Source organism: Lichenostomus cassidix, chromosome 4, assembly GCF_008360975.1.
Source record: "Lichenostomus cassidix isolate B80296 chromosome 4, HeHo_3.0, whole genome shotgun sequence".
Taxonomy (NCBI): Eukaryota; Metazoa; Chordata; class Aves; order Passeriformes; family Meliphagidae; genus Lichenostomus; species Lichenostomus cassidix.
The window spans coordinates 34,971,128-34,994,971 of record NC_139484.1 but is presented as its reverse complement, the minus strand read 5'-3'; the positions used below and the strand labels follow the sequence as shown (position 1 = coordinate 34,994,971).

At 36.2% G+C, this 23,844-nt stretch overlaps 1 protein-coding gene across 3 annotated transcripts in view; it reads right to left on the bottom strand.

Moving 5' to 3' along the window:
• Positions 1-23,844, bottom strand: part of GALNTL6 (polypeptide N-acetylgalactosaminyltransferase like 6) — a 428,069-nt gene that overhangs the window by 234,417 nt on the left and 169,808 nt on the right. For all 3 annotated transcript variants that reach the window (XM_085058681.1, XM_085058679.1, XM_085058680.1), the window contains exon 3: positions 13,482-13,620. In XM_085058681.1, coding sequence (XP_084914807.1) covers positions 13,482-13,620 — 139 coding nt within the window. The remainder of the gene's footprint in view (positions 1-13,481; positions 13,621-23,844) is intronic.

Sequence of the window (23,844 nt, the reverse complement as noted above, 5' to 3'; positions counted from 1 at the left end):
AGGAAATCTATAGAGGTCTGGAAATAAATCCTAAAATCAATACTCAAAAAAGGTTAATAGATTTAAGATGGACAGATTGGCAGTTCAGCCAGTTTCAGTGAAATAAAGGTTTGTTCCAAGATGTAACTTAGCATAAAAAGACTGCTATATAGTTGATGTCAAGGAAGATAACTAAGCTCTCCTGTTAATTATCAAATCATAGCTCAATTGATAAAAGCAAATATATTACTCTAGTGTTTTAGTGTCACATCATATTCTGATTAAGGAATTAAAAAAGAAAGAAATCAGCAGGGAATTGAAAACCAGGTACAAATACAAGGCATTTAAAAATAATTTAAACAGTAATGTATTATTTGCTATTTTTAACTTGTTTCCATCAGGACTAGTTTTTGCCCCAGTGTCACTTTAATCTGGATTAACTTTTAAAATAACACATGAGAAGTCTGCACTAACAAGACTGATTTAAACAGTAAATGAAGATGAAGACATGTCATTTGACTCTGTTAACTCATTCTGGATATATTATAAAATGGCTATCTTGAATGAAATATATATTAGCATAAACACACAAAGTTTCAGAAGAAAAACTTGCCATGACATTTTATAATTCTGGGATTGAGGGCAGAAAACTAAATCAGTCTACCTGAAATTAGTATACCAAACTGATTTTTCACTTGGGCTTTGATCACAATAATTTCCATGAAAGTGTTTTCTGTAATCAGCCCTGGCTATGTATGTATGCTCATCATTCCCACACTGATAAGAGGATAAATACTCAAGGATGCTAAGAGCACATTATTTGACTAGTCTTCTACTGTTTTCATTATAGTTTTTCTCACTTTTATCCGTACCTTCATACATATGTTTCTTCAGATAACCAAATAGCTCAGTTCAGTGGTATTTTTTAATGTTTAATGTTTGAGGTACCACTCATTCACTTTACTCAGAAACCTCACACTATGTCTTCCTCAGCTTACCTTGTTCAGCTACGGGTTTAATGCAGCCTCCTCATTAGTGGCTAGTAAGTGATCATTTCAGAACTGAAGGCTTAAGTGTTGAAGGTTTGATGCTGTCAATCACAAAGTATTCAGAAAAATCCTGATCAGTCAGCTTAGCTCCCATCTGTCCTCATTTCTCTAGGCATGTGCCATGCTACAGCATCAGCACCCTATGCAGTGTAACAGTAAACATCTGCACATCCCAGGGAACATCCATGAGTAGACCCAGGCCTCCAGTGCTCTTCAGAGGGTGAATTTGGGATTATCACTACCTTTACAGACTGCCAGACTAGGCTGGTGAATTCAAACAGCTTGTCCATTTCACAGCCAGGACTGGAATCCAGCAATGTATGAGCATGTTATCTCTCTTGTCCTTTCACCACACAGTCTCATCATATGCAAGTAATATGCCAACTCTTAAGAGATTTAAAAGACAGTGGCTTTCAGCGTTTAGGACTATACTGCATGTATTACTACTTCAGTTCACCTTACCAATACTTTCCTTTTATCGGAGGCTGAGAATCCATTTTATTGCTGAATTCCACAGTGACACATTTGATCACATAAAACAAGGGAAAAAAAAACTAGCTTATCATTACTCCATACAGCAAGATAACTATTAAAGCAAAATAATTTGCTTCTGTAGGATAATCCTACTGCATGCTTGCTCTGTTGTAAAGGCAAACTGGGAAAAGGATGTCCATTGTTCTCTCTAAATAAGAGGTGAACTCTAATTTAAAGAAAGTGTTTAAATTTTTTGTATTTTTATATAATGCATTCATCCTAGACACTGAAAAATGCAGAACTTTTCAGAAAGAGTTCAGTCAAGTAACTACTAGTCCTTATGTTGTATTTTTCAAAACAAATAAATGGCTGCCACCCAAAGAGGTTATTTTAAGCCCTTTGGAAAGCAAGGTCATTTATTTCTAGAGTGCTGCATCCAAATGCCTGAATCAACAAGCAGGGAGGGTACAAGGGGATGAAGAAGCAACAGTATATATCCAGGACTTATGGCAGGAATACTATTCAAGAGGGTGAAGAACCTGATGATTGAAACTAGAAAAAGGGTTCCTACTTAGCAGAAGTATTTTCCGTATAACCTTAACAGAATACTACAGATTGGCCTTAGTAATCTTCAATAGATGCTTTCCTAAAGATGCCTCTTTTGTTGCATTTTAACATAACATATTTTAGCGCAGCACACTAGCACTTATGCATGGAGCAATGCTGAATAATAGGTTGAGTAGCTAAGGTTAAAAAATTGAAAATTTCTTGGCAGAAATTATAGATTTCTTCAAGTTTATTTACTGAAGTCTTAAATCTCAGAATAATTTCTGTTATATCTGAAATGTCTTGGATACGCTTAGCAAGAAAATAACCATGATAAGCAACAGTCATCCACCTACATTTATGTAGCTCACACCTGTATTTTCTTACTGAAGTTATTATATTACCATTCAGAACAATGGGAGTGTAGAGGAGGACATGCAAGGGGCATTATGCATTGCCCCTGCACAAATATTCAGAATTATTTAATAACACTAGCAACGTGGAATTTTTGCAGAAACATATTTTATAAAGGACAACACTTGTGTATCTATGTATGAAAAACTGGCATCAAATGATGAATTTGCTGATGACCCAGATACGATGTCATTTTCAAGATTATAATGAAACAAAAGTTATGAACCTTGAATTAGGCTTTCAAATATTGCTACTCATCATTTTAGTATCTCTTTCCATGATATTTCAGACCATAATATCTGGTATTTCTTATCAAAGAATATCACTACATTATTAAATTAGTCCCTCAGAGACATCTGGATAAGATTTTACAAACAGAGGATCTATCTACCAGTTCACAAGCTGTTTCCACATTGTGAAGCAATACTCACCGCTTTGAAAAATGTCAGTCTCTGTCCAAGGAATCTCCTTCCTCTCTCCCTTCTATTAGATCCATTATTAAGCACTAATTGTACATGTGATTCAATTTTTTAATTTATTACTGATTTGAAAAACTCAACTCTGAAAGCTGCACAATCCTGTTTATCATGCACACCTGCCACAGAGTCACGAGAAAATGGTTATTTATGAAACACAAGTTCTTTACAAAAAGATATGGTAGAAGTAATTTGTAAATAATTTCTATAGTAAAAAAAATTAAATACACGTAACTGATAAAGTGGAACTTTCCGCCAGCTTTGTATTGAGCATGCTGGTCCTACAGCTTGATTTTGGAGCTGGGCACTTGACTCCAGGAATTCAAGGCTTATTCATAGAAACAATACACAGTCACACCCTTTAACTTGCTTTAAAACAGTCAATATTGACTTAATTATTCCTTTGAGAAACAGAATCCTTCTGCTGGGTTGAAGAATCAAAACTGAGTTTCTGAACAAAACAATTTTAGAATTGGCTTCAAAGTTGCAGGGAGACTTTTAGAAAGTTAAGAGAATAGCAAGAGGTTCCTCTATTCCTGAACTATTAACCTGCCTGAAGAAGAAAAAAAATTATCCCAGAAACACTGTGAAGCCATGTGCAGCAGGCATTTTTAAAATACAACTTGAAAAGAGGACTGTTCTTAAAAAGAGAAGTAGTGAAAAGGAGCTATAATTACACTTCTGTCTTACCACTACTAAAAATCCTAAGACTATTATGATTTCATTTTGTAGGTTAGCCTATTCTACTGGGCACAAATAACAGCATCCTTTTACTTCAAGGAATAGGAATAGTTATGTTTAATTCCCTGACAACTTTATATGTGGGGGAAAAAAAATGTCCTAAAACATCATACCAGCTTAAGAAAAGATGCAGAACTTCCAAATTCTCCATCTTTACAGCTCCACTGTTAAGAGAAACATGCAGAAATCTACTGCTCCTGTAAAAGACAAATAAAAGAATACAGGTTTCTAAAATAATGGGAAAGGAGAGCAGTGCTGGCACCATTCCAGCCATTTGACAGCAAGAGCTGATTCATAAAAGCAGCAATTCGCTTGACCCTGTAGATAGATCAACAATGTTTTATGCACGTTAAGGGATACCAGAAGCAATGCTGTGGTCAGTTAGCAGGCTCTGCGCCTTCCAGATGTATCAGCAACCTTGAAAATTGCCCTGATAGATAATAACATAGGAGAAGTTAAGTGTCTCACAGACATCCCTTTGCTGCATTTAGGAAACAAGGTAGCAGCCTACTGTGGCAGTTTCTGGATCATAAAAGCAGCCCACTTCCAATTTTCTCCTCTTACAGGAAGTGCCAGAGAAAGTTAAAGCAAAACAGAAAGATTTTCAACCTTTTTATTTTTCCCCCACTGGCTTTGCCAGCTCTCGCTCTCTTAGCTAAGCTGCTTTTTCAGATCTGACCTTTTCTTTCCCTTTATTAAAAGAAACTACAGCACCCACTGGGCTCCTAGGTACTGACAAGACCTCTATCAGCTACCAGAACAAAACATTTCCCAGTAAAATTTACATAGTAATTGTCTTAGCATGTCAAAATATTCAATTTACAGCAACAAGCTTCAGTCACACCATGTTTCTGTTCCAATCTAGTCTTGTCAACTGAGCCTGATTAAGTAGTGATAACTAGTAATTTCTCCTGCCATTTGACAAGGCTGTAAAATTAGCTTGGGTGTGAGCTGATGGCAGGGAAAGTAATCTTTATTTTCACAGTGATTCACAGCTGGGAAGAAAGCAGGCATTACCGGGTATGGGCCTCAATAAATGTCACAACACTTTACTAGAACAAATCAACCTTCTACAAAACATTAGTGCTATTTTCATGAAGAAGAAAAAGAAGGAACAAGATTAAATTGTACAGTAGAAATTGTTTCTGAAATTGCTATTAAATGCACTACCAACATGTCTTGGGAACTAAGGAGGCCAAGTCCTGTGCTCTATGTTGACTTCCCTCAGCATGGAATTCATCAGAACTTAAGGAACTGAATTAGGTGCTTGTTACTTTATGTCAAATTACATCATTTTAGCCTGTCATGCATAGTCTCTTCAGCAGCACTGTGTGTCTCTGAAGAAATCAAAGTCTGGGAGTTTTTATCACTTTGTCCTTCAAACCAAAAAGTTCCTCTAACCAAGGGAGGAGACCAAGAGTCAGATAAATCCTATTGGCACAAAGCATGTTTACATTGGCAAAGTTTTGTTTTATGATACAGTGAGTTATAAAAACATCATCACTTACAGAAAGATGTTATAAATTTTTTTAAACCATTATTTATATGCTGTAAGAAACTTATGTACTCAATCATATGTATTAAATCTAGGAGGCTTGGGAAATAATACATATAGTCATTTTATACCATCTCAGAACTCCTCACTAGCAATTGCACATCAGAAGGCATCCTAGTACTCTCATATTTTAGCTCAAACTTTGCACTTTGTTACCTAAGAATTCAAAAATAACAGACAGACCAATTTATTTAATACACATACAACGAAACACCCTCAAACAACCTTTTTTTTTTTTTTTTGCAAGTGGAGATCAGAGAAATAAAAATGTATTTGAAATTCATTCATTCAAACCTAGCATATTTCTCTCACTGTCACTCACAAGTAAGGTAGACATCAACATGATCAATAAAAAGCTTCTATTTTGAACTAAGGTCATTTTCCTGGCTGAAGAAGAAAGAGGATTAGAATGCAGGGTTTTGTCACTTCAAAGTGCATTTTAAAGCACACCACTTCAGGAACGAACCAACCTGTGACATTCAACTACCCTTTAACTTCTGTTTCAGAAATCCTAGTTATTCTTTTACCACTTGCTCTAATATTCCAAAGGTATCCCATAGGCTTCTAGGACTCTCTATAAACTCAGCCACTCCTCCCAGTTTTGCATCAATCCTCAGGTACTTCTCTCACTTGCTGTGATCATTCAAATACCATTGAGAGGAACCTCAAATAGGTAATAGTTCCTTCACCATTCATGGGTACATCCCATCAGGCCCATAAGCTTCTTATGTCCAGTTTGCTTAAGCATAAAGTACTTAATTTTCAAAGATAGTCTTTCTGTGATCTACCTACATCTCTTCACCACTCCCTTTCACTGCAGTATGTGCTCAGGCTTACATCTCTCTCTCAACACAATCGCCTGTACACAAGAAAAGAGATAACAGGCAAGATAGTACTAGATCTGACCAGTGTCTATAACACCAAAATCACAACCGGTAGACAAGGGAGCAAATGCTGTGGAAGTGCTGTTGGGCCTCATGGACCACATATGCCAACAAGATCAGTAACTTCTCATGCCTACTACCACACCCTGTGGCCAGCACAGCCTTCAGAAAATTGGAGCTCAAGAAGGTTTCCAACAATCAAATCAAGCAAAATGGAAGTTGCTTTTCTATTCCAGCACTGCTGCACATCTTCTGTCCTTATTACATGAGGTGCAATAGCTAATTTTGCTGCCACTGAGAATGTACTGCTGGCTCAGTTAGGTATACTGAGGCTTTTCATAAAACTACTGAATTAATAACATATATCATCACTTTCACCTATGAACTTCAAAGATACAAAACCCCAGAACATCCCACATTTCTCGCAAATCTTAGCAAAGCTGGATGTACTTTCCAATTTTACTGTTGTATTATTTGACAGTTAAAAGTCCAAGCCTTAATCACTGCCAAATGCTAATAGACTTGGCTATCCCAGATGTACAGAACTGGCTGGAGGGTGAATATGCTTCAGAATTCCTGTACCCATTTAGTTTAGATTTCACAGTTATGTTTACTGCAGCTTGCTATTTTCTCAGCAGCGTGGGAGGATTTACTGGATTCTAAGTAACATGCAAGGTATCTAAACACACAAAAACTACTTTTCCCTACATATATAAACAGATCATTTCTTTTATCAAATAATTTTCAGTAGGCAGAAACAGACCCATCAGGCTTGGACTCTCTTCACTGGCCTATTTAACACTGCAGCCTATTTCTCAATAAAAGGATGGAAAGGGAATCATCAATCTCCAGCCACATTTTTGCTGTTACTGCCATAAAAAAAAAAAAGGACACACCAACACCCAGAAAGCACTTGGGAATTATTCCATGTTATTTGTTACTATCAATATGTATTCTGCAGAGAAAGTGACAGAAGCCATGACAGAGACAGAAAGCCATAGGTTTTCTTGGGTATAAAATATTCCTGATACTGTTTTGAGGAGCTGCACTTCAAATGGGATGCCCTGAAGAAACTGCAGAGAACAATCTGGTCAGGCTTGGAAATGGGGACATTGCCTATTGGACCACGTGACTTTTCACTTTCACTACATTATTCAGTAACTACACAAAACAGTTTGAAAAGCATAGTCATAATTTCTAGCTTTTCTAATACCGACTAAAAGCACAATTTGAGTTTAAACAGTTGCTCGGTAGCCAGATAAAGTTAAGCTAATGCTAGTGATCAGCTGTATGAAGCAATGCAACATATACAAGTCTGAAAACATTTCTGATTTCCTAAAATGAACGAGAACTAGAAAAAACTGTCTACTATCTGTTTCTTTCACCATATGATCAAAAATTTAACAGAAGATCCAAAGAACTAAATACTTCCATCGGTGTTATTAAATATTTGTAATTTCAGCATACGTAAATGATGTAGTCTAGTTTTTAGGTTTTTTTAGCAAGGCAGGACAACCCAAGCATGTTTTTAAGGTCATAGACTGCTGAAGAAATTCATTGGAAGTTATCTTGGAGTGCTGGATTAAAGAGAAACTTTTAAATTTTAGTATTAGGCACAATATACATAGCCTAGATTCTGAAAAATGCACTGTATTTATACAAAGAAAGTAGCTAAATACAATGCAATAACTACTTTTTCAGGGCATTCAGATATGGACTACTACCTGATTATATATCTAACTATATCCCTTTCCCATGAGTCTAGTTACACTAATGTTTTTGCCAAGTTTACTGGAACATAGTGATTAAGAGTGACTCCAACTCTGTTAACTCTGCAACTAATCTAAAGAAACACAAAAATTGAGTCAATCAAAAAACATGTTGCCCGGAGAAATCCCATTTCATAGTCACTTAGCCTCTTTTTCAAAAATACAATGGAGAGCTACAACACTGCATTCAAATGTTTTGTGAGAGAACCATTTAGGCATTCTCTCAGCTTCTGCTACTGAAAAGGAGAGTTTCAGTTATGCAGAACCCATGGAATGAAATTTGGTTTTGTTATTAGAAAGAAATAAAACCTCATTAGTGTCCAGAACACAGAAGATCTAACAGCCCTTAGCTAAACACTCGTATTTCTTTAATCATGAAAATGCATTCCTTCTGAGGGTTATGAAAAATTTCATGTCTAAGAAAAATGAGGATAGTTCAGACTTCCAAAAAGGAATACTGCTGGGAGTGACATTGAAGGGCCAGCACTTCACACAGCAATAGCAAGATCAGCAGAAAAGGATTGGAAACATTGACTCAAGCCCATGCAGGCTAAAAACCAGACAGCACAAGATTCAGTTTGGAGATTCTTAATGTACAACAAGAATGGGAAGAATTTCATTACCAAATGAATCTATCTATGCCCAGTGAAACCTTACAAGGATGAGATTTCTTGTGAAAGAGTACTGAGGCAAGCTGGGAAAGATTTGAGCATCTGATCTGTGACTACCCAAGTCATAGAATCATAGAACAGCTTGAGCAGGAAGAGACTCACAAGGACCATCAAGTCCAGCTCCTGGCCCTACACAGGACACCCCAAGAGTCACACCATGTGCCTTAGAGCATTTTCATTTTCCAAACACTCCTTGGACTCTGTCAGGCTTGGTGCTGCGACCACTTCCCTGGGGAGCCTGCTCCAGTGCCTGACCACTCTCTGGGTAAAAAACATCTTTTTCTAATATCCAGCCTAAACCTCCCCTGACTCAGCTTCATGCCGTTCCTTAGGGTCCTGTCACTGGTAACCACAGAAGAGAGATCAGTGCCTGCCCTTCCTCTTCCCCGCACGAGGAAGACTGCAATGAGGTCTCCCCTCAGTCTCCTCTTCTGCAGGCTGAACCTGACCAAGTGACCTTAACCATTCCTCATACGGCTTCAGCTCTAGACCCTTCATCTTCATGGTAGTCCTCTGGATGCTCTCTGACAGCTTTTCATCCCTCTCATATTATGGTGCCTAAAAGTGCATGCAGGATTTGAGGTGAGACTGCACCAGCACAGAGTGGGACAATCCCCTCCCCTGTCTGGCTCACAATGCTGTCCTTGATGGGCTCCAGGATATGGTTGTCAGAAATCAATCTACATATTTTAGATAAAAGGAGACCTATTGTTCAAATTAAGCTATACAAACATACCAAACACAAAGATTTCAAATTATAAAGCTTGCAACTGTATTAGTATCAGGGACTAATTTGAATTCCTTGACTCGATAATGAAAGGCTTAAAAAATGGATTGTCTAGTATACAAAGACTTAGGAGCTTGAAACAGGATAGATCACAAAATTTATATTTACTGTTCAGACTAGATGATTGCAATCCTTCCCCCAAGCCTCATTAAAATCACATTTAAAATGCTGTTAAAAATGTGAGTCAGATTCAGTTTTATTTGTTTGAACAAAACTGGTATGAATAGCAGAATATTTAATAATGTGGGGAAGATAAGAATTAATTTTAACTGGTACATTCAATGTTATAATATGTAGCATTTCTCTTTATACAATAGAAAATACTGCCAACTTCTTCCCTGGCATTAGCAGGCTTGCTGTATTCTGGACTATAGAAAGTGGCATGAAGTAGGTGAAAAGAGATGTGAATGAAAACACTCTTCTTGTGGGTTTTGAAATATTTCTTATATCATTGCAGAGTTTCTAACCCTTAAATATTAATTCCACTGCTTTCTCTCAATACTAGCTAAAACTGATAATGTTGCCTTTCACTTTGGGAGATCAGAACTCTTATTTTCACTAAATCAGTCTTGAAACCAAATAAACTGAGGTGATAAGCCTCTTACAGATTGTTATTTAGAATTAGGGGGGAACAAAAAGAAGTTTGTTTCTTTGTTTAAACTCAAAGACAGGTGTGACTGTGGGCAGAGAACAGGGAATTAGCTAAGTAGCTCAACGCCCACTGTGCCAAGACTTGCACACAAGAGTGGGACAGAAACAAGACATCAAAGACCACTCAGAAATGGAAAAAAATATTATTTCAGTGCAGCTATGAGAGACATAAATAAAACATGGGAGATATTAGAGACATGCAATAAAAACATAGTAAGGAAGCAGCAAAGGTCAAGTCAGCCTTAAAATAGAAGTTAACTGTTTCATTTCTCTATGGATTTTTTTACAGCACACACATTTTTCTGTCTTAAAAAGGAAAGAAGAAGCAATTATAACACCTTGCTGAAGTGTTTTAAGTATCACAGGAAAAACATAAGGATATTATTAAAAAAATCTAAAAACCTGAATTTCTCAGAGTTCAATCATCTAAGCATTAGTTTAGTTCTACCCATCCCCCTGCTAGGTGTTATTTGCAAATCCTGAGCCCAGTTTCCGAAGAGACTCAGAAAGTTTATTTGGATGAAAAAGAGCAAGTTTTTTCTGTTGTCTTTGCATACTTCCCAGAAAACCAAACACTTGGAAGAGCTACTTTAAATTTCTTTGGTTTGACTTTGGAACAAAATATTTTTGATGTTATTTTAGAGGAATGTAGAAATTACTGAAGCTGCTTTTCTGACTTAAGTTTTTATTCAAATTACAGGATTTACCACTCAATTTTGTTGCATTTGAAGGTTCATTTTGTGAATTTTCTCTACTGATGGTAATAAAACCATTCTATTTGGTTCTATACAATATATAATAGTATTTTCAGGAAATCAGTCCTCAGCAGACGACGACCATTTTTAGTGCAAATGGCATACATGAAATAGACACAAAGGATCAAAACTCAAAGTCTACAGTACTGTCATCTCTCACAAATGTGCACAAGACAACAGCTAAAAGCCTCAAAGCAGTTAGAAGCTCCACAACACCAAACCCTTTATAACACTCAAAAGCTGGCCAAACTAGAGCTTGCCTGCTATACCACACCTGATTGATCTACTGTAATGTTCTTCCTGGAGAGAAATTACATAATTTTCTAATCAGTTTCTCCGAAAGCAACTTTATTAGTGCCAGGGTTTAGCTCCAGCCTCTAGCACAGTCCATGCATGCAAGAATGACATGCAAATTTATGAAGAAAAGTAACTCTAGCCAAGCCAAAACCAGCACAATGAGGTATGAACTACTTCACATTTCACACACACTTCTGAAGAGAGAAGACATTTCTGAACACAAAGAGCAGTTTGAGACTGGCCATATTTAATAGTGGCAGCAGCCAAGAGATGGGTTTGTTTCTGACAGTAGGTCAGAAAGCATTGTCAGACTTCTTTGTCTCTTGGAAGTTCAAGAAATATTCTTGCTTCAAGGTACAGCCATCAGAAGTATTGAGCCCAGCTTTGTCACCTTAATTGATGCACTACTTCCTGGTGCAATTACAGCACGAGAACATTTTTTCCTCTTTATATTTAGATGGTAAGTGATACAGTCAATTAACTAATGGGTACTTGTTAATGAGTGTTTAACATAAGGAAGGACAGAAAGACATGGCTCAAGTCAGTTCAGTCAGGACACTACTAAAACATCCACCACACAAGATTTCATTGAACGCCACAGGAATCTAGCTGGAACATGGCAACAATGCAGACACCTAAGGATACAAGCTTCCCAAATGAGTCACTCAGGTGCAACTCACAGAAAGATTCGTGTTGGGGAAAAGAGGGCTGAGAGAGGCTGGTGTAGCACTGACTCGTTCCTAATACGTCACTTCTGACAACACATCACCGTCATTGCTTCTAGGGACATGCATGGAAATGTCAGGGACTCTGAGGACAGCAGCAGGTGAGAAAGAGGTTGCCAAAAGACCAATTTACAAAACCACAAAGGGATGACAAACCTGACAGCTTCCTTTTAGTAATTCCCGTCTTAGTAACTGTCCTCTGCAGTTTTGCTAACAGAGAAGGATGCTTGATGAACATATTTATTATACCAACAATGTAATCTACCACAGCTTCAATGCTATACAGCTGTACATTAGAACTCAAACTCCTTGGAAACATTCATTATATGATTTCAGGTAATTTGGCAAAGGAGAAAGCAAAGAAAGTATATAAAACATACAGCTTGTTAGAGCAAGTTATTTCTTTTAACTTGATCCTATGCAAATGATACTAATATATACAAATTAAGAGATAAATAGGTTTTTTCCTCAAAACAGTACAACAATTAGACAATTCACAATTAAAATTAAATTAGAATAATCTCTAATGAAAGGTTAATTCCTCTGCAGTGAATTATTTTTAAAAAACTCTTACTATGCAAACAATCATACATTATTCATTCTTTGAAAAAGACAGCTCTACATTTGACAGAAAAAGAAGGGTTAGTTGCCATGATATTTCTCTTCTCCCTGCACTGAGAACTTCTGTCAAGCCCTGAAGTTCTGCTCTACTCTCTGACAACTTTTCATACCAAAATAAGCTAAGAAGTGAGAAGATACCTTAACATGAAAGATTGTATAATAGAGAGACTTGTCTCTGAAGGAAAATAAAAACATTGTCATAGAGACAATTAGTTTTGTCTCACTCCTGTACCTTTCCCCCACACAGTAGTTGCATAACATCTAATTAAAAGGGGGAAAATGCCAGGTAAGGAGACAAATCAAATCAGCCCTCTCTTCAGAATGACTCTAAAGAACAAGAGCCTGGAGCCTAGAAAGCCAAAAGTGCCCCTTTTCCTCTCACAGATAGGAAGCTCTACACTTTGTATAAAGGAGCCAAAAATTAAAGAATATGAAAATCAAGTTTGGCTTGCTGTATGACAATTTTTAGCTTAGTAGTTATTTTCCAGAATAAGCTTTATCCCATTTCTCTATGTTATATTAATGCTGTTAGGGAACAATACCATCATCCAGTGCCCCCAGATTCTGTCTGTGCATCATGCATGTTCTGTTATTACATAATTCTATTCTGCATAAACCAACTGAAGTATCAACACACGGCAACCTGCAGCTATTGGATTATTTTAACTTTTTACATACCAAAACAGAAGAAACATTTTGCAAACACAGCCAAAAACGATATACAAGTTCTCACTCTGCTCCCCAGCCCAAAGATCTGCAACTATTAACCAAATGAGAACATCAGAAATTATGTGAACGCTTTTTAGCACAATTCACAACACAGAAATTTAATAAATATCATTCTGTAAAGAAAAAAGGCCTTCTCTACTGTTCTATAGGCCTTCAACACATTACTAATCAAATGAGAAGTCACTTTAAAAGACAGAGCAAATGATTTAACAACAGTGGTACAATTTCCACTTCCTATTTTATGAAATTATTGGTTTTTGTTGATTGAGGGTTCATATTTACCTTCCTGGAAAACAAATTAGAGATATACAAGGATAAAATCTTAAAAATCAAATAGTCCAGGAAACAGTTTACTTACTTAGGATGTCGGATGTCTGGCAGGGATCGTTCCAGTGCTATATTGTTGCTAACAAATATGTTGAAGCCATTTTCCCTGTAAGCAGAATCATCATGGTCTTCCTCTGTAAGAGGATATGGTTTTCCATGTTCACCTTTCCCTATAACAAAACAAAACAGTTATTTGCCTCAAACTGACAGCAAAAAACATACTACAAAAAAGAAGTTACACTGAACTTCAATTACAACACTGTGCCTGGAATGCCTCAAAGAAACTTCCAGCAATGTCTTGAGAAACACTCCTGTTATTTCCAATACAAAAGCAGAAAGTAGGTACAAACAACAAGACTCAGAAGTCCCTCTGAATTCACCCAATTCATCTAACTTTCCTCTTTCCAGACACACAATCATGTTAAAGCCATTTTACACAGAAAAATTTCAGTTGTAAACTAAGCTAAGACCTTTCTTTGCCACAGCAAAATTATGAGCAAATGGATCAGTTCCAGCAATATGCCTTTCAATCAACATGAGGAACCTGGTTATTTAGTTACTTTACATTATAGGACCCCTACCTCCCACTCATGTTGTCAGAATACAACTTTAGTATTGAAGTTTAAGAGTATCCAACTTCCCAGAAGAAACAGTTAGGAAACCAGATGTTTTGCTCTAGGCTCCTTGAACACACTTGCACTCCTAGGGACAAGACAGATGCACTCAGTGTTTCTAATGTCACAGCACTGTGGAGCTGGTTTCAGAAACTGGTCACTTGGTGCTTCCCCAAAGAAAGCATCTGCTTGTTCCCTGGCAAAGCATAGACTTTTTTTTCCAGCTTTTTATTCCCAAGTTAGCTCATCATCAGTCACTTGGCTGGCTTAGTACCTACCTCAGGCTACTATACCTCTCTCTCTTTCAGTAAGAGAGCACAGAACAAAGAAAAACACTTCAAAGAAAATCAGGATATAAAAGCCTTCAATTCTTCTCAACTACTTTTATTCTTCCCATTTTTGCAGAGAATGTACTCTTCAGAGTTTCAAAACCCTTCAAGCCTACTCAGGTTCTCAAGAAGATACACTTTCCTTTACATATCATTGATCAGGTTAAAACCTCTCTATCCTTCTACCTACAGACCCCCTCATAAGAAAATACCTCTTTTTATCTGGGCTTTTATAGAGAAATTAATCAGCTGGATTCAATAACCAATGAAGGGCACGTGATCCTCAGCTAGTTAGGAGCAGCTACAAGAGGTGATGAAGAGGAAAGCAACCAGAAACTGAGAGAAACATCCAGTGGTGTCCTTAAAGCCTGTCAGCCTCTCTCAGTGATCTATTTCACATTGCACAAGACATTAAAAACACAGAATATGCAATTAAAGGCACTTTAGTCACCCAATTTTAGACTTTTTTGGCTAAAATAGTAATTTTTTCCAAGAATTGTTCATATATTTATAATTCCATTTAATTTCTTAATGAAAACAATTACTGTTACTTACAAGGGGGGGAATTAATTTGTATCACAAACCCCTTTTTGTTTATGCTATTTCATTACCAACAGGTATTTTTTAATTTTTATCCCCAAATGCATGCAACACACTAACATGATACAAAATCTGAGACTAAGCTTCTATGTGAATCTTTGTGATTTCATACTGAGAATGAGGAGGAACTAGAACACTAAAAAAGCAGCTAATGAGTCAAAGTACTATTCAAAATTCAATAGTACAATTGTATCAAATATGATTCATAATAAAGTAAGACAAAGCTAATGTCATTCAACCCTCAAGACACTGAAATTTTAGCACCTCTCTTTCAGCATATATTCTATATAGACCAAAAGCAAATATTTTAACTCGCTATTAGTAAGACATTTATCCAGGTAGTTAGTAATATTGTGAAAATTCCCAAATAAATTACCTATATGATTAAAACATACTATTGCTAATAATATTTTTTTACTATAAAATATCCTGTATATTTCAGTTATCCGCCCAATATAAAGAGAAGTAGATTCTTGCTTTGCTTTTCTTAAGTGAGTCCATTTGGCTATTCAGGAGATAAATATATTTCCTAACAGAGGAGTTTTTTCTTCATGATGTCCCTTGCTAGTGAAACTGAAGACAAACATTTTTAAACAGTCTTCCATTCTCCCCCACCAAATACGGAGCATTATCACTGTGCATAAGCCACAAGAATAGATATCATGGTTGTTATCTAGAGCAACTTAAGAACAGCTGGAACTTTCTCCTATCATGCTGTATAAGTATTTGACCAAATTGCTTTTTGCACTTACGCAGTATAGCTCAGCCACGAGGTGCACTAGAAGTTGTGAAGCTTGACTCCTTCCTAATACTGTATTAAAATACACATGTAGAGCATAAACAGAGGCTTGTGCCCTTTTATGAATGTCGTGACTATTTCTCCCAGCTTTTTGTTTGCCTGCTCTCTCACCCTGAGCTCCTCCCAATTAGCTAAGGGATCATTAGGTAAGGGAGCCAGCTATCAGATCCACCTGGAAGTAGTTTGCTAATTTCTCTAAAAGAGCTCAGGTAAAAAGAAACCATTCCTTATGAGTGACCTTGGAAGGAGAGAAATAGAGTTCAGAAGAGAAGTACTAAAAAAATTTAAGTACAACTTTTGGGTGATCATTAGGCTTAAAAGATTGCCACTGTAGAGAAAAGTGCCATGCATGAGTCTACTCAGCATTAAAAAAACATCATAAGCACAGAAAACTCTCCTGTCACTGATTTACCTTCCTAGATGTCTGACAGTAATTTCTATCATTGCACAATGGTTAGGAGGTTGACCTAAATGCCAGGATAAAAAGGGAAAAATTCACAATGCAAGAAGAGTAAAATTCTAGAGAAAAGGACAATCATTAAGACATAATTTCCCATTACTGGGTACAGAAGACTACTTGAAATCTACTGATAGACAGATTTAAGCCCTTTTATACTGCCTCTTCTGTCTGAAGACAAAACAGCAATACAGAAAGTGCAACAAGGCTATAACCTTCTGTAGGAACTGAGTAAAAAAGCCCAATGGTAAAGTTTTATGCCTCCTTTCATCTAAATGGGGAGTCACCCAAATGTGATGGATAAAACCAACCCAGCAAGAAGACCTGATACTAACTTTCTCTGAGGCTGGTTTACAGTTGCAGTAAAAATAACCTCATAAACTAAGGACAATCACAAGTTTTAGTTCAGGATTTTGATTCTTCAAGAAACGGAGAAACCCAATAGCACAAGAATGACACACATATTCAATTTGGGCCCAAAAATCCCATCAGAATGCTCCACTGCATGGGAAACCTTACAGCAATGTTTAATTCATACAGTGCTGTCTCACCTTTGTGATTACAGAATTATTAGTCTGATTTTTAACTTAGTACTCAACATAAGCAAGTATAAAAATATGCTAGGTTTTCCTCTTAAGACACTATGATGGTTTTGGAGTTAACATCTGTACATTGCTCAGTACTATGTTATTGTTAGAGGTTTAATACACCATCTCAAAATGTTTCTCCACAGATATTCATATTGAAAAGAAAGGTAAAGTAAGATATTTGAGACATCAAGATAAAGTACTGTCTTGGCCAAATATCAGATACTCTATAAGGCTTTTTTAGCCCTACTCAGCAATATTACTGTCTTCTAGGATACAATATACCTAACCCTAAAGATTTTCAGTTCTATGCTTGACAGCTTGTGATAACTGATAGTTCAAGGACACCTCAGTTAGGCATCTTCTGCTTATATATAATGCAGATACAGCAGAAGGAGAATAAGCCCTCTTGTGCAACAGATGGCACAAAGGGAAGATGATTAAGGTGAAATAAGAAAAGAAAAAAACACTCTGTATACTTGGTGCAAAATTCTATTTGCAGAATAAGGCTCTGGATCAGCCACACTGCTACAGATGCCAGGTACTATAATTATAAAGAGAACAAGGAGATTATTGGCAAAATAGATCAACTGTAAATTAATTTGAACATGCAACAGAAAAGGAGTTGTGCACTACTTCCATATACAATGGATAGGGGACCTTGCTTAAAATTATAAACAACAAAACACATGGCAACAGCTTCTCATTTCAGTGTCCTTTGGGTTTTCTCTTGGGGTTTTGTTTTTGTAATTCAAATGCACATTATTTATAATTCAATAGGCATGGTAAAAAAGATTGGCTTTGCCATATAAGTTCAAGAAGTTAAGCAATTGCTTGACATCTGAACACAGGAAACCAAGTGGATAAAGAGCATAAGCCATTCCGTGTCTGTGGGGAAGAACTCTGTACAAATCTGAATTATTTACTGTTTATACTCACTGCTATTAGTTTACTCAGGCATGACTACACAGCTACACCAAGCCAAGACTATAATTCACATAAGTATTTAAGCACAGCTTTTAATTCAAGCATTCAAACATCCTTTAACCCTAAACCATTTGTAGTAGGGAATGAGAATTCTCCATGTGCTAAATGCTTTAGTACATACAAGGAGTTTATTTTAACACATGAACCTACAAATAAGTAAGTCTTCTTACTTATAGTGCATTTTATTATTTTGGATAAGTTAATTCTGCCATTCTTTAAAATATGTATTAGGAATTATCTCTAAATATAGAACTGAAGTCCTCTGAGAGGAGAGTGATTGTATTTCTTAGCAAATGTAGACAGAGAAACACTAATTCCAAATGAATGCAGTCACACATCAGTCTCAAAGAAAGAGTGTGAGAAGGAAAATGGGAAATAAAGATCACCAACAGAATAAACCCATTTGAGTAGGTAATCTTACATCTTTTTGACATACAAACTTTCACACAATAACCTTTCTGATCTCTGATATGGCAACTGGGCAAGTCAGAGGGCAAGTAAGCAATGTTTAAAGTAATCTGTAGTATGTTTTACATAATTTCTGAGTTTTTCCTAATGCACAGTTGTATACAAGTCTGCATCTTTCACTGTGGAGATCAACTTCATATTATTTAGAGAAGTAAAACAGATTAGCAACGTAAACTCCCAGCCCATTCTGCTTTTTTGCGAAGTGAATTTCCATTTGTGTACAAACAAAATAAGTGTATTTCTTATTTTTCCCCTCCCTCACAGACAGAAGGGCAGGATGCAGAAATCACCTTTTCATTTCATACTAGAAAAGGAATTGCTTGTTTTGAGCAAATGCCTTTTGTGCTTTTGCACATTTATGTTAATTTCCAATAAAACAGGTAAAAATCTTAATTTAATAAATACATGAAGGATCTTTGCTGATTTGTTACAGAGACAGAAAATTAAAACTGCATGTCTTACAATAAAGTAAATGCCCTCATATCAAGTGGAACTACCCAAGTTGCAAAAAATGTGTATATGTATACTTATATGTATATGAAATGGCTTTTCAGATTGAAAGTAAAGAACATTTTTCTAAGAGTATGAGCAGTAAAACAATGGAATAGACAATTCAGGGAACTGTGGAATCCATGTGTAGGCATGCAAGAAATCATAGCATGCTTCAGAGAGATGATTGATACAACTCTGGTAATCTATTAAGGTAGGTCCCAATCTTAAATTTCTGTGAACACTATGATAAATATGAGGAGAGTTCATAAAACTTGCATCAGAAAATGAAGTGTATTTATCTCAAGTCTATTCTACTTTTCTTAAACTTCTCAGAGTATCTCAGTTGTACTATTTCATTACCCTAATTTATATTATAGGAAAGAAATTTAATTGATTTTACATCAATGAAAATGGGATCAAAAGCCTCTTTTAAAATTATATTATCACTACTCTACCTTGTAACAGCTTAAAAAGGCACTGCAGTAAGATTTATAACACTTTTAATTATTTATTACATAACTGTCAAGGTCTGAGACAATATAAAAGGTTTTTTCTTAGCATTATAGACACAGAAGTAATCAAATCTTACTTATGCAAAAACCTTGTCAAGGAAATCCTGAACAATAAATTTTCCAGCAGGAATAAATAATTTATTTATAAATATATAATAAAATTTATTACAATTTCAATATCCAACTATTACAGAAAACAATAAAAATTCACTCTATTTCTGGTAGAAAGTATTAAAGTCTCTACTATTTTATCTATCTTCAGATGACAGTAGTACATACAGGATTTTTTACAAGGATCATGCAGTCCTTGCTAAATGGTATAGAGATGTAATTGGGAGCAAATATGAGGCTTTGTCCTCTCTGGGTTGCTGCTACAGTAATATGATCTCAGCAGGAGAAATATGAACTAAACGGCTTCTGTCTTCAGGAATGGCTTTATACAAATAGTGTAGGTTGGGAGAAAAAGGGAGAAAAAACATATAATCTTGAATTTTGTCATTTGACTGCCTGCTCACATCCCGAACTAAACAAAAACACCTCAACAAAACAGTCAAACAAGGACAAAAAACCAAAAAAACCTCCAGTCAAACAAAAAACCTCCAACCAACTAAACCAAAAAATCAACAGAGAAGAACATGTTCCTTAAAAAATTTAGAAGAGTATATTCATATTGTACTGTAGTTGGATCTTTGGAGTATTGTTTGCTTATCATTCACATGAGATAAAAAGGAAAGGAACCTGTTACTAACACAAAATAAAATCTCTACTTAGAGCAGTGATGTGTTCTGCCATTCCTCAACCCAGAGTGGGTAGGAAGTAGGTAAAGGAAGAGCATTTCCTGGAGAGAGAGGAGATAAGAAGGACAAATAAGAACCTCTGAAACATACTTATTTTACAGATGTTTGAGAAGCATTTCTACAAAAAGAATATTCAAGTGGAAAAAAAATCAAATTACAGTTTTGTAATTGTATTAAATACAATTTCCAGATTTCTACAGACTTAATACATCTGGGCCAATTCTTCATGTTACTTTATGATCATAACTTCTGTGTCAGACTGCAAACAAAAAATGGCACAAGGTTTTTTTTTTTAAGACTCCATGAAGGAGGAGAAGATGATCACCAATATTCTGTATACCTTAAGGATATGGTACTACTTCATGTGCACTTCTTTAAAGCTGAAATGAGGAAAATGATAAAAAATGTCAGTGGTCAGGCTGAGCAGCACAAAAATGAGGAGCAATAGTGGCAGTGAGCACAAGAATGAATGAGTGTACCAAGTGGAGCAAGCAACAGCAGCATCTGGCAGAGTGTCAAAAGCCCCAGGTCACAGCACAAAGCTGTGGAAACTTCAGCTGGGGCTGATTGCCTTGCAGGACTCCAGTTTCCAAAAGTAAGGAAGGCTTTGGCTCAGGAGTGAGGAACAATCAGCTGGCCTAGCTGTTGCCTTGACAAAGTGGACTACAAAATTATTATTGTTATACTTCAGGAATCAGCTCTTCTATGTTACCTGTCTATCGGTAATAAAATATTGTTTGCTGAGTTAATTAATTTGCAAGAAGAAAAAATTAGCTCAGCGCTCTTGAGATTAATTCTTGCAGGTATCTTGGCATTTTACAAGATGTCACTTTAAAATGCAATCTGGCCTTTGCTGTCAGCAGTGGTGCCCTGGCAGAGGAGGGACATTACACATGTAACCATTGGAAAACTCCAACTCTGTATCTTACAGCTTTCAAATAGCCAATATGAAATGAGTGATATAAAAACAAGAAACTGTGGTTTATCTTAAATACGTGCATTTTCCCAATTGATCATTTTCAATTAATTAATCAATAATTAATTCCTAAATCATATGGCCTGTGCTTTATGGAGTATTAAAGCATCCTTCACCTTTTTCATTCATTTGAAACATTAAAAATGCAGAATGTAAATTTCCAATGTATGCATTGCAGAGTGAAAACATGGAGGGGGGGCTGGGGGAGGGAAGGGATTGCTTTAAAATGTATAATGAGGCAAACCAGTGTTGTTTTAGCAAAGGGATGACTTCATATGAACCCTGAAAAGTCAACTGCCTGAAAGCTTGAATAAACATTTCACAAAAATAAGTAATAGAATTTTTCATAGAAGATATGGCTTTTAAAACTTGCTGCAAGTACTACAGTGTCTTGCTGGGTGGAAAGACTCATTCTACCTCCCCATTTCCACTTTAATAAGTCTAAAAAAGAAAAAAAAAAAAGAAAAAAAACAAACCACACTGTTTGGTTTGTCCAGTGTATTTAGAATGCCGCACTGTACAATGCAAGATAAGCAGCAACACATGCTGTTTTGATATGAGTTGCTCTATCACTGCAGCAGAGAAGCAATATTCTCAGTAGTATTCTGCAGGCTGAGCTGAATCTAATCATAACTCTGTAGCCAAGGGATGCACTGTACATCTTCTATTTTGTCTAAATACTTATCACCAAATGCCACAGCCTCCAGAATGTTTTTTTCATTTAACATTAGAACAGACTGGCTGTAGACCATTAATCAGAGCCAAATATTGAATGAGCAAGCATGTGAGAAACAGAATTCAACCATAAAAAGGCTTCACAGTTTCATTTAGTAACAGAACAAACTGCTAGGATAAAAAGTATCTACTACAGAACATGACCTGAAAAATATCTACTAATAATGGTAAGGTGTTTGTTTCAGTACTTAAATTAATTCACACAAAAAGCCTCAAGAATGGCATTCTCATAGTCTCTAGTACCAAAGGGTCTTATATAATTAATGCATATGGTCAAGCTGATATCTTGAAAAAGCTCAAACTAAAGTATCCCTAACAAGATTAGGTACAGGAACTAAACAGATCCAAAAAGTTAATGCAAAATTACAGTTGCACAGGTAGTGTTTCAGAAAACACCAAAATAGAAAATGATAGGGTAATAACAGCTGCAATTAACATGAGAATTATCCCTGCTCGTCTATTTTTCTTCATTCTAAGACATATTATAACCATGTACTTTTTACCATATACTGTAACAGGAAAACCAATAGGATGTTCCACAGAAGAGATTTACCAATAGGGAATCCTTTCCTCTCCACTTTATTTTTTCTCATGAATTCAACCTAAACTAGCTCCAGAAACTGGCTTTGTGACTGTCACATGAAGAAGACAGAATAACCTGTAAAAAAATGAATTTAGCTATGTGTGAGCCAAGAGTGTACAACAGTGTAGTCACTCTTGTACATGAAGCATTATTCCACGATGTGTATCCTCCAGAGAACACATGAGCTGTCACAGCTCCCAGTAAATTTGGATTTTGCCTGTATGACCCCTACCAAAAAACCCTAAACCAAACCACAAACCCCTTCCCAAAAACAACAACAAATATATATATATAAAAGTTATAACCATTCGTACATATGGAGATAGTAAATATTCACAGTTAAAGTTTGGGGCAGACCCAAGAAGTAGAACTAAGCCATCTGATTCTCCACATGGTGACTCAGGGACAAGGACAAACTTATTCCTTCTGCAAATCTGAGAAGAATGCCAATAAGCAAGCAGTGTTTGCACACTCCAGGCACGTTTCTCAGGTGGTGTATACGTGGCTTATTGCCTTTTCAGGTTGGTTTAGATTAATACGTTATAAGCTGAGTATGCAAATAATTACCTGGGTTAATATAAAAAACGGGCATCCTTACAAATTCTGAGATACAGGAATTATCATCAAGGCAAGCAACATAAACCCAGATAAGCAACTGAAACAAGTTATGTCATGTTCCTGGGAATGGCCTCCTCCTGCTTTACTTAGCACACTTTGAATCTCAATGATCTTCTCTTTTTCGTGTTTTCTTTTGGCAAATTAGACACGTTACTCCTGTGAAAAGTTTTAATACTACATATAGTGCTCTGTATACTCACTACTACTGCACTACCCAGTGACTGCCTTTCCTTCTACTTATAAAAGATACTAATGCTGCAATCATTGGTATTGCCTTTTATCATTTCTGTGGTAAGGAGAGTTATAATTAATGCTTGACCTGCTATGAGCAAAGCTCTACACAGCTCTTTTCCTCCCTTGCCACTGATTCCCATCTTTTTGAATAATACATGTCTAATTAATGCCAACTGTTTCTCAAATGTCTGACACAAATTTGAGCAAATTTCCTTCAAAGTCAGTTGAAATTTCCAGCCAATATATACTGTGGAATCAGGCAGAGGCAGAAGCGGAGACTTCAAGAACCACCTTCAGCCAGGATCTAAACAGATTTTCAACTAATTAGTTTAAAATATTTTCTATTCAAAAGGACAACTCATCACTTACAGAACACAACTAAAAATTTATCCCAAGGCCACATTTATGCATAATTCAGCAGGAACCCAATATGTCCATTGGGGATTTTGAAAAAGTTAACTTGCTGATAGCTGATTACAAGATTCAGCCAAAAGTATTTGCTGATTCCTTTTTTAAATTTTGTTGATATCTGGGTTAAAAGCAACAAATAAAAAATATATTCGGAAAGGCAAAATTTTAAAGTTGCAGTCTTTTTCTTTTTTCAGA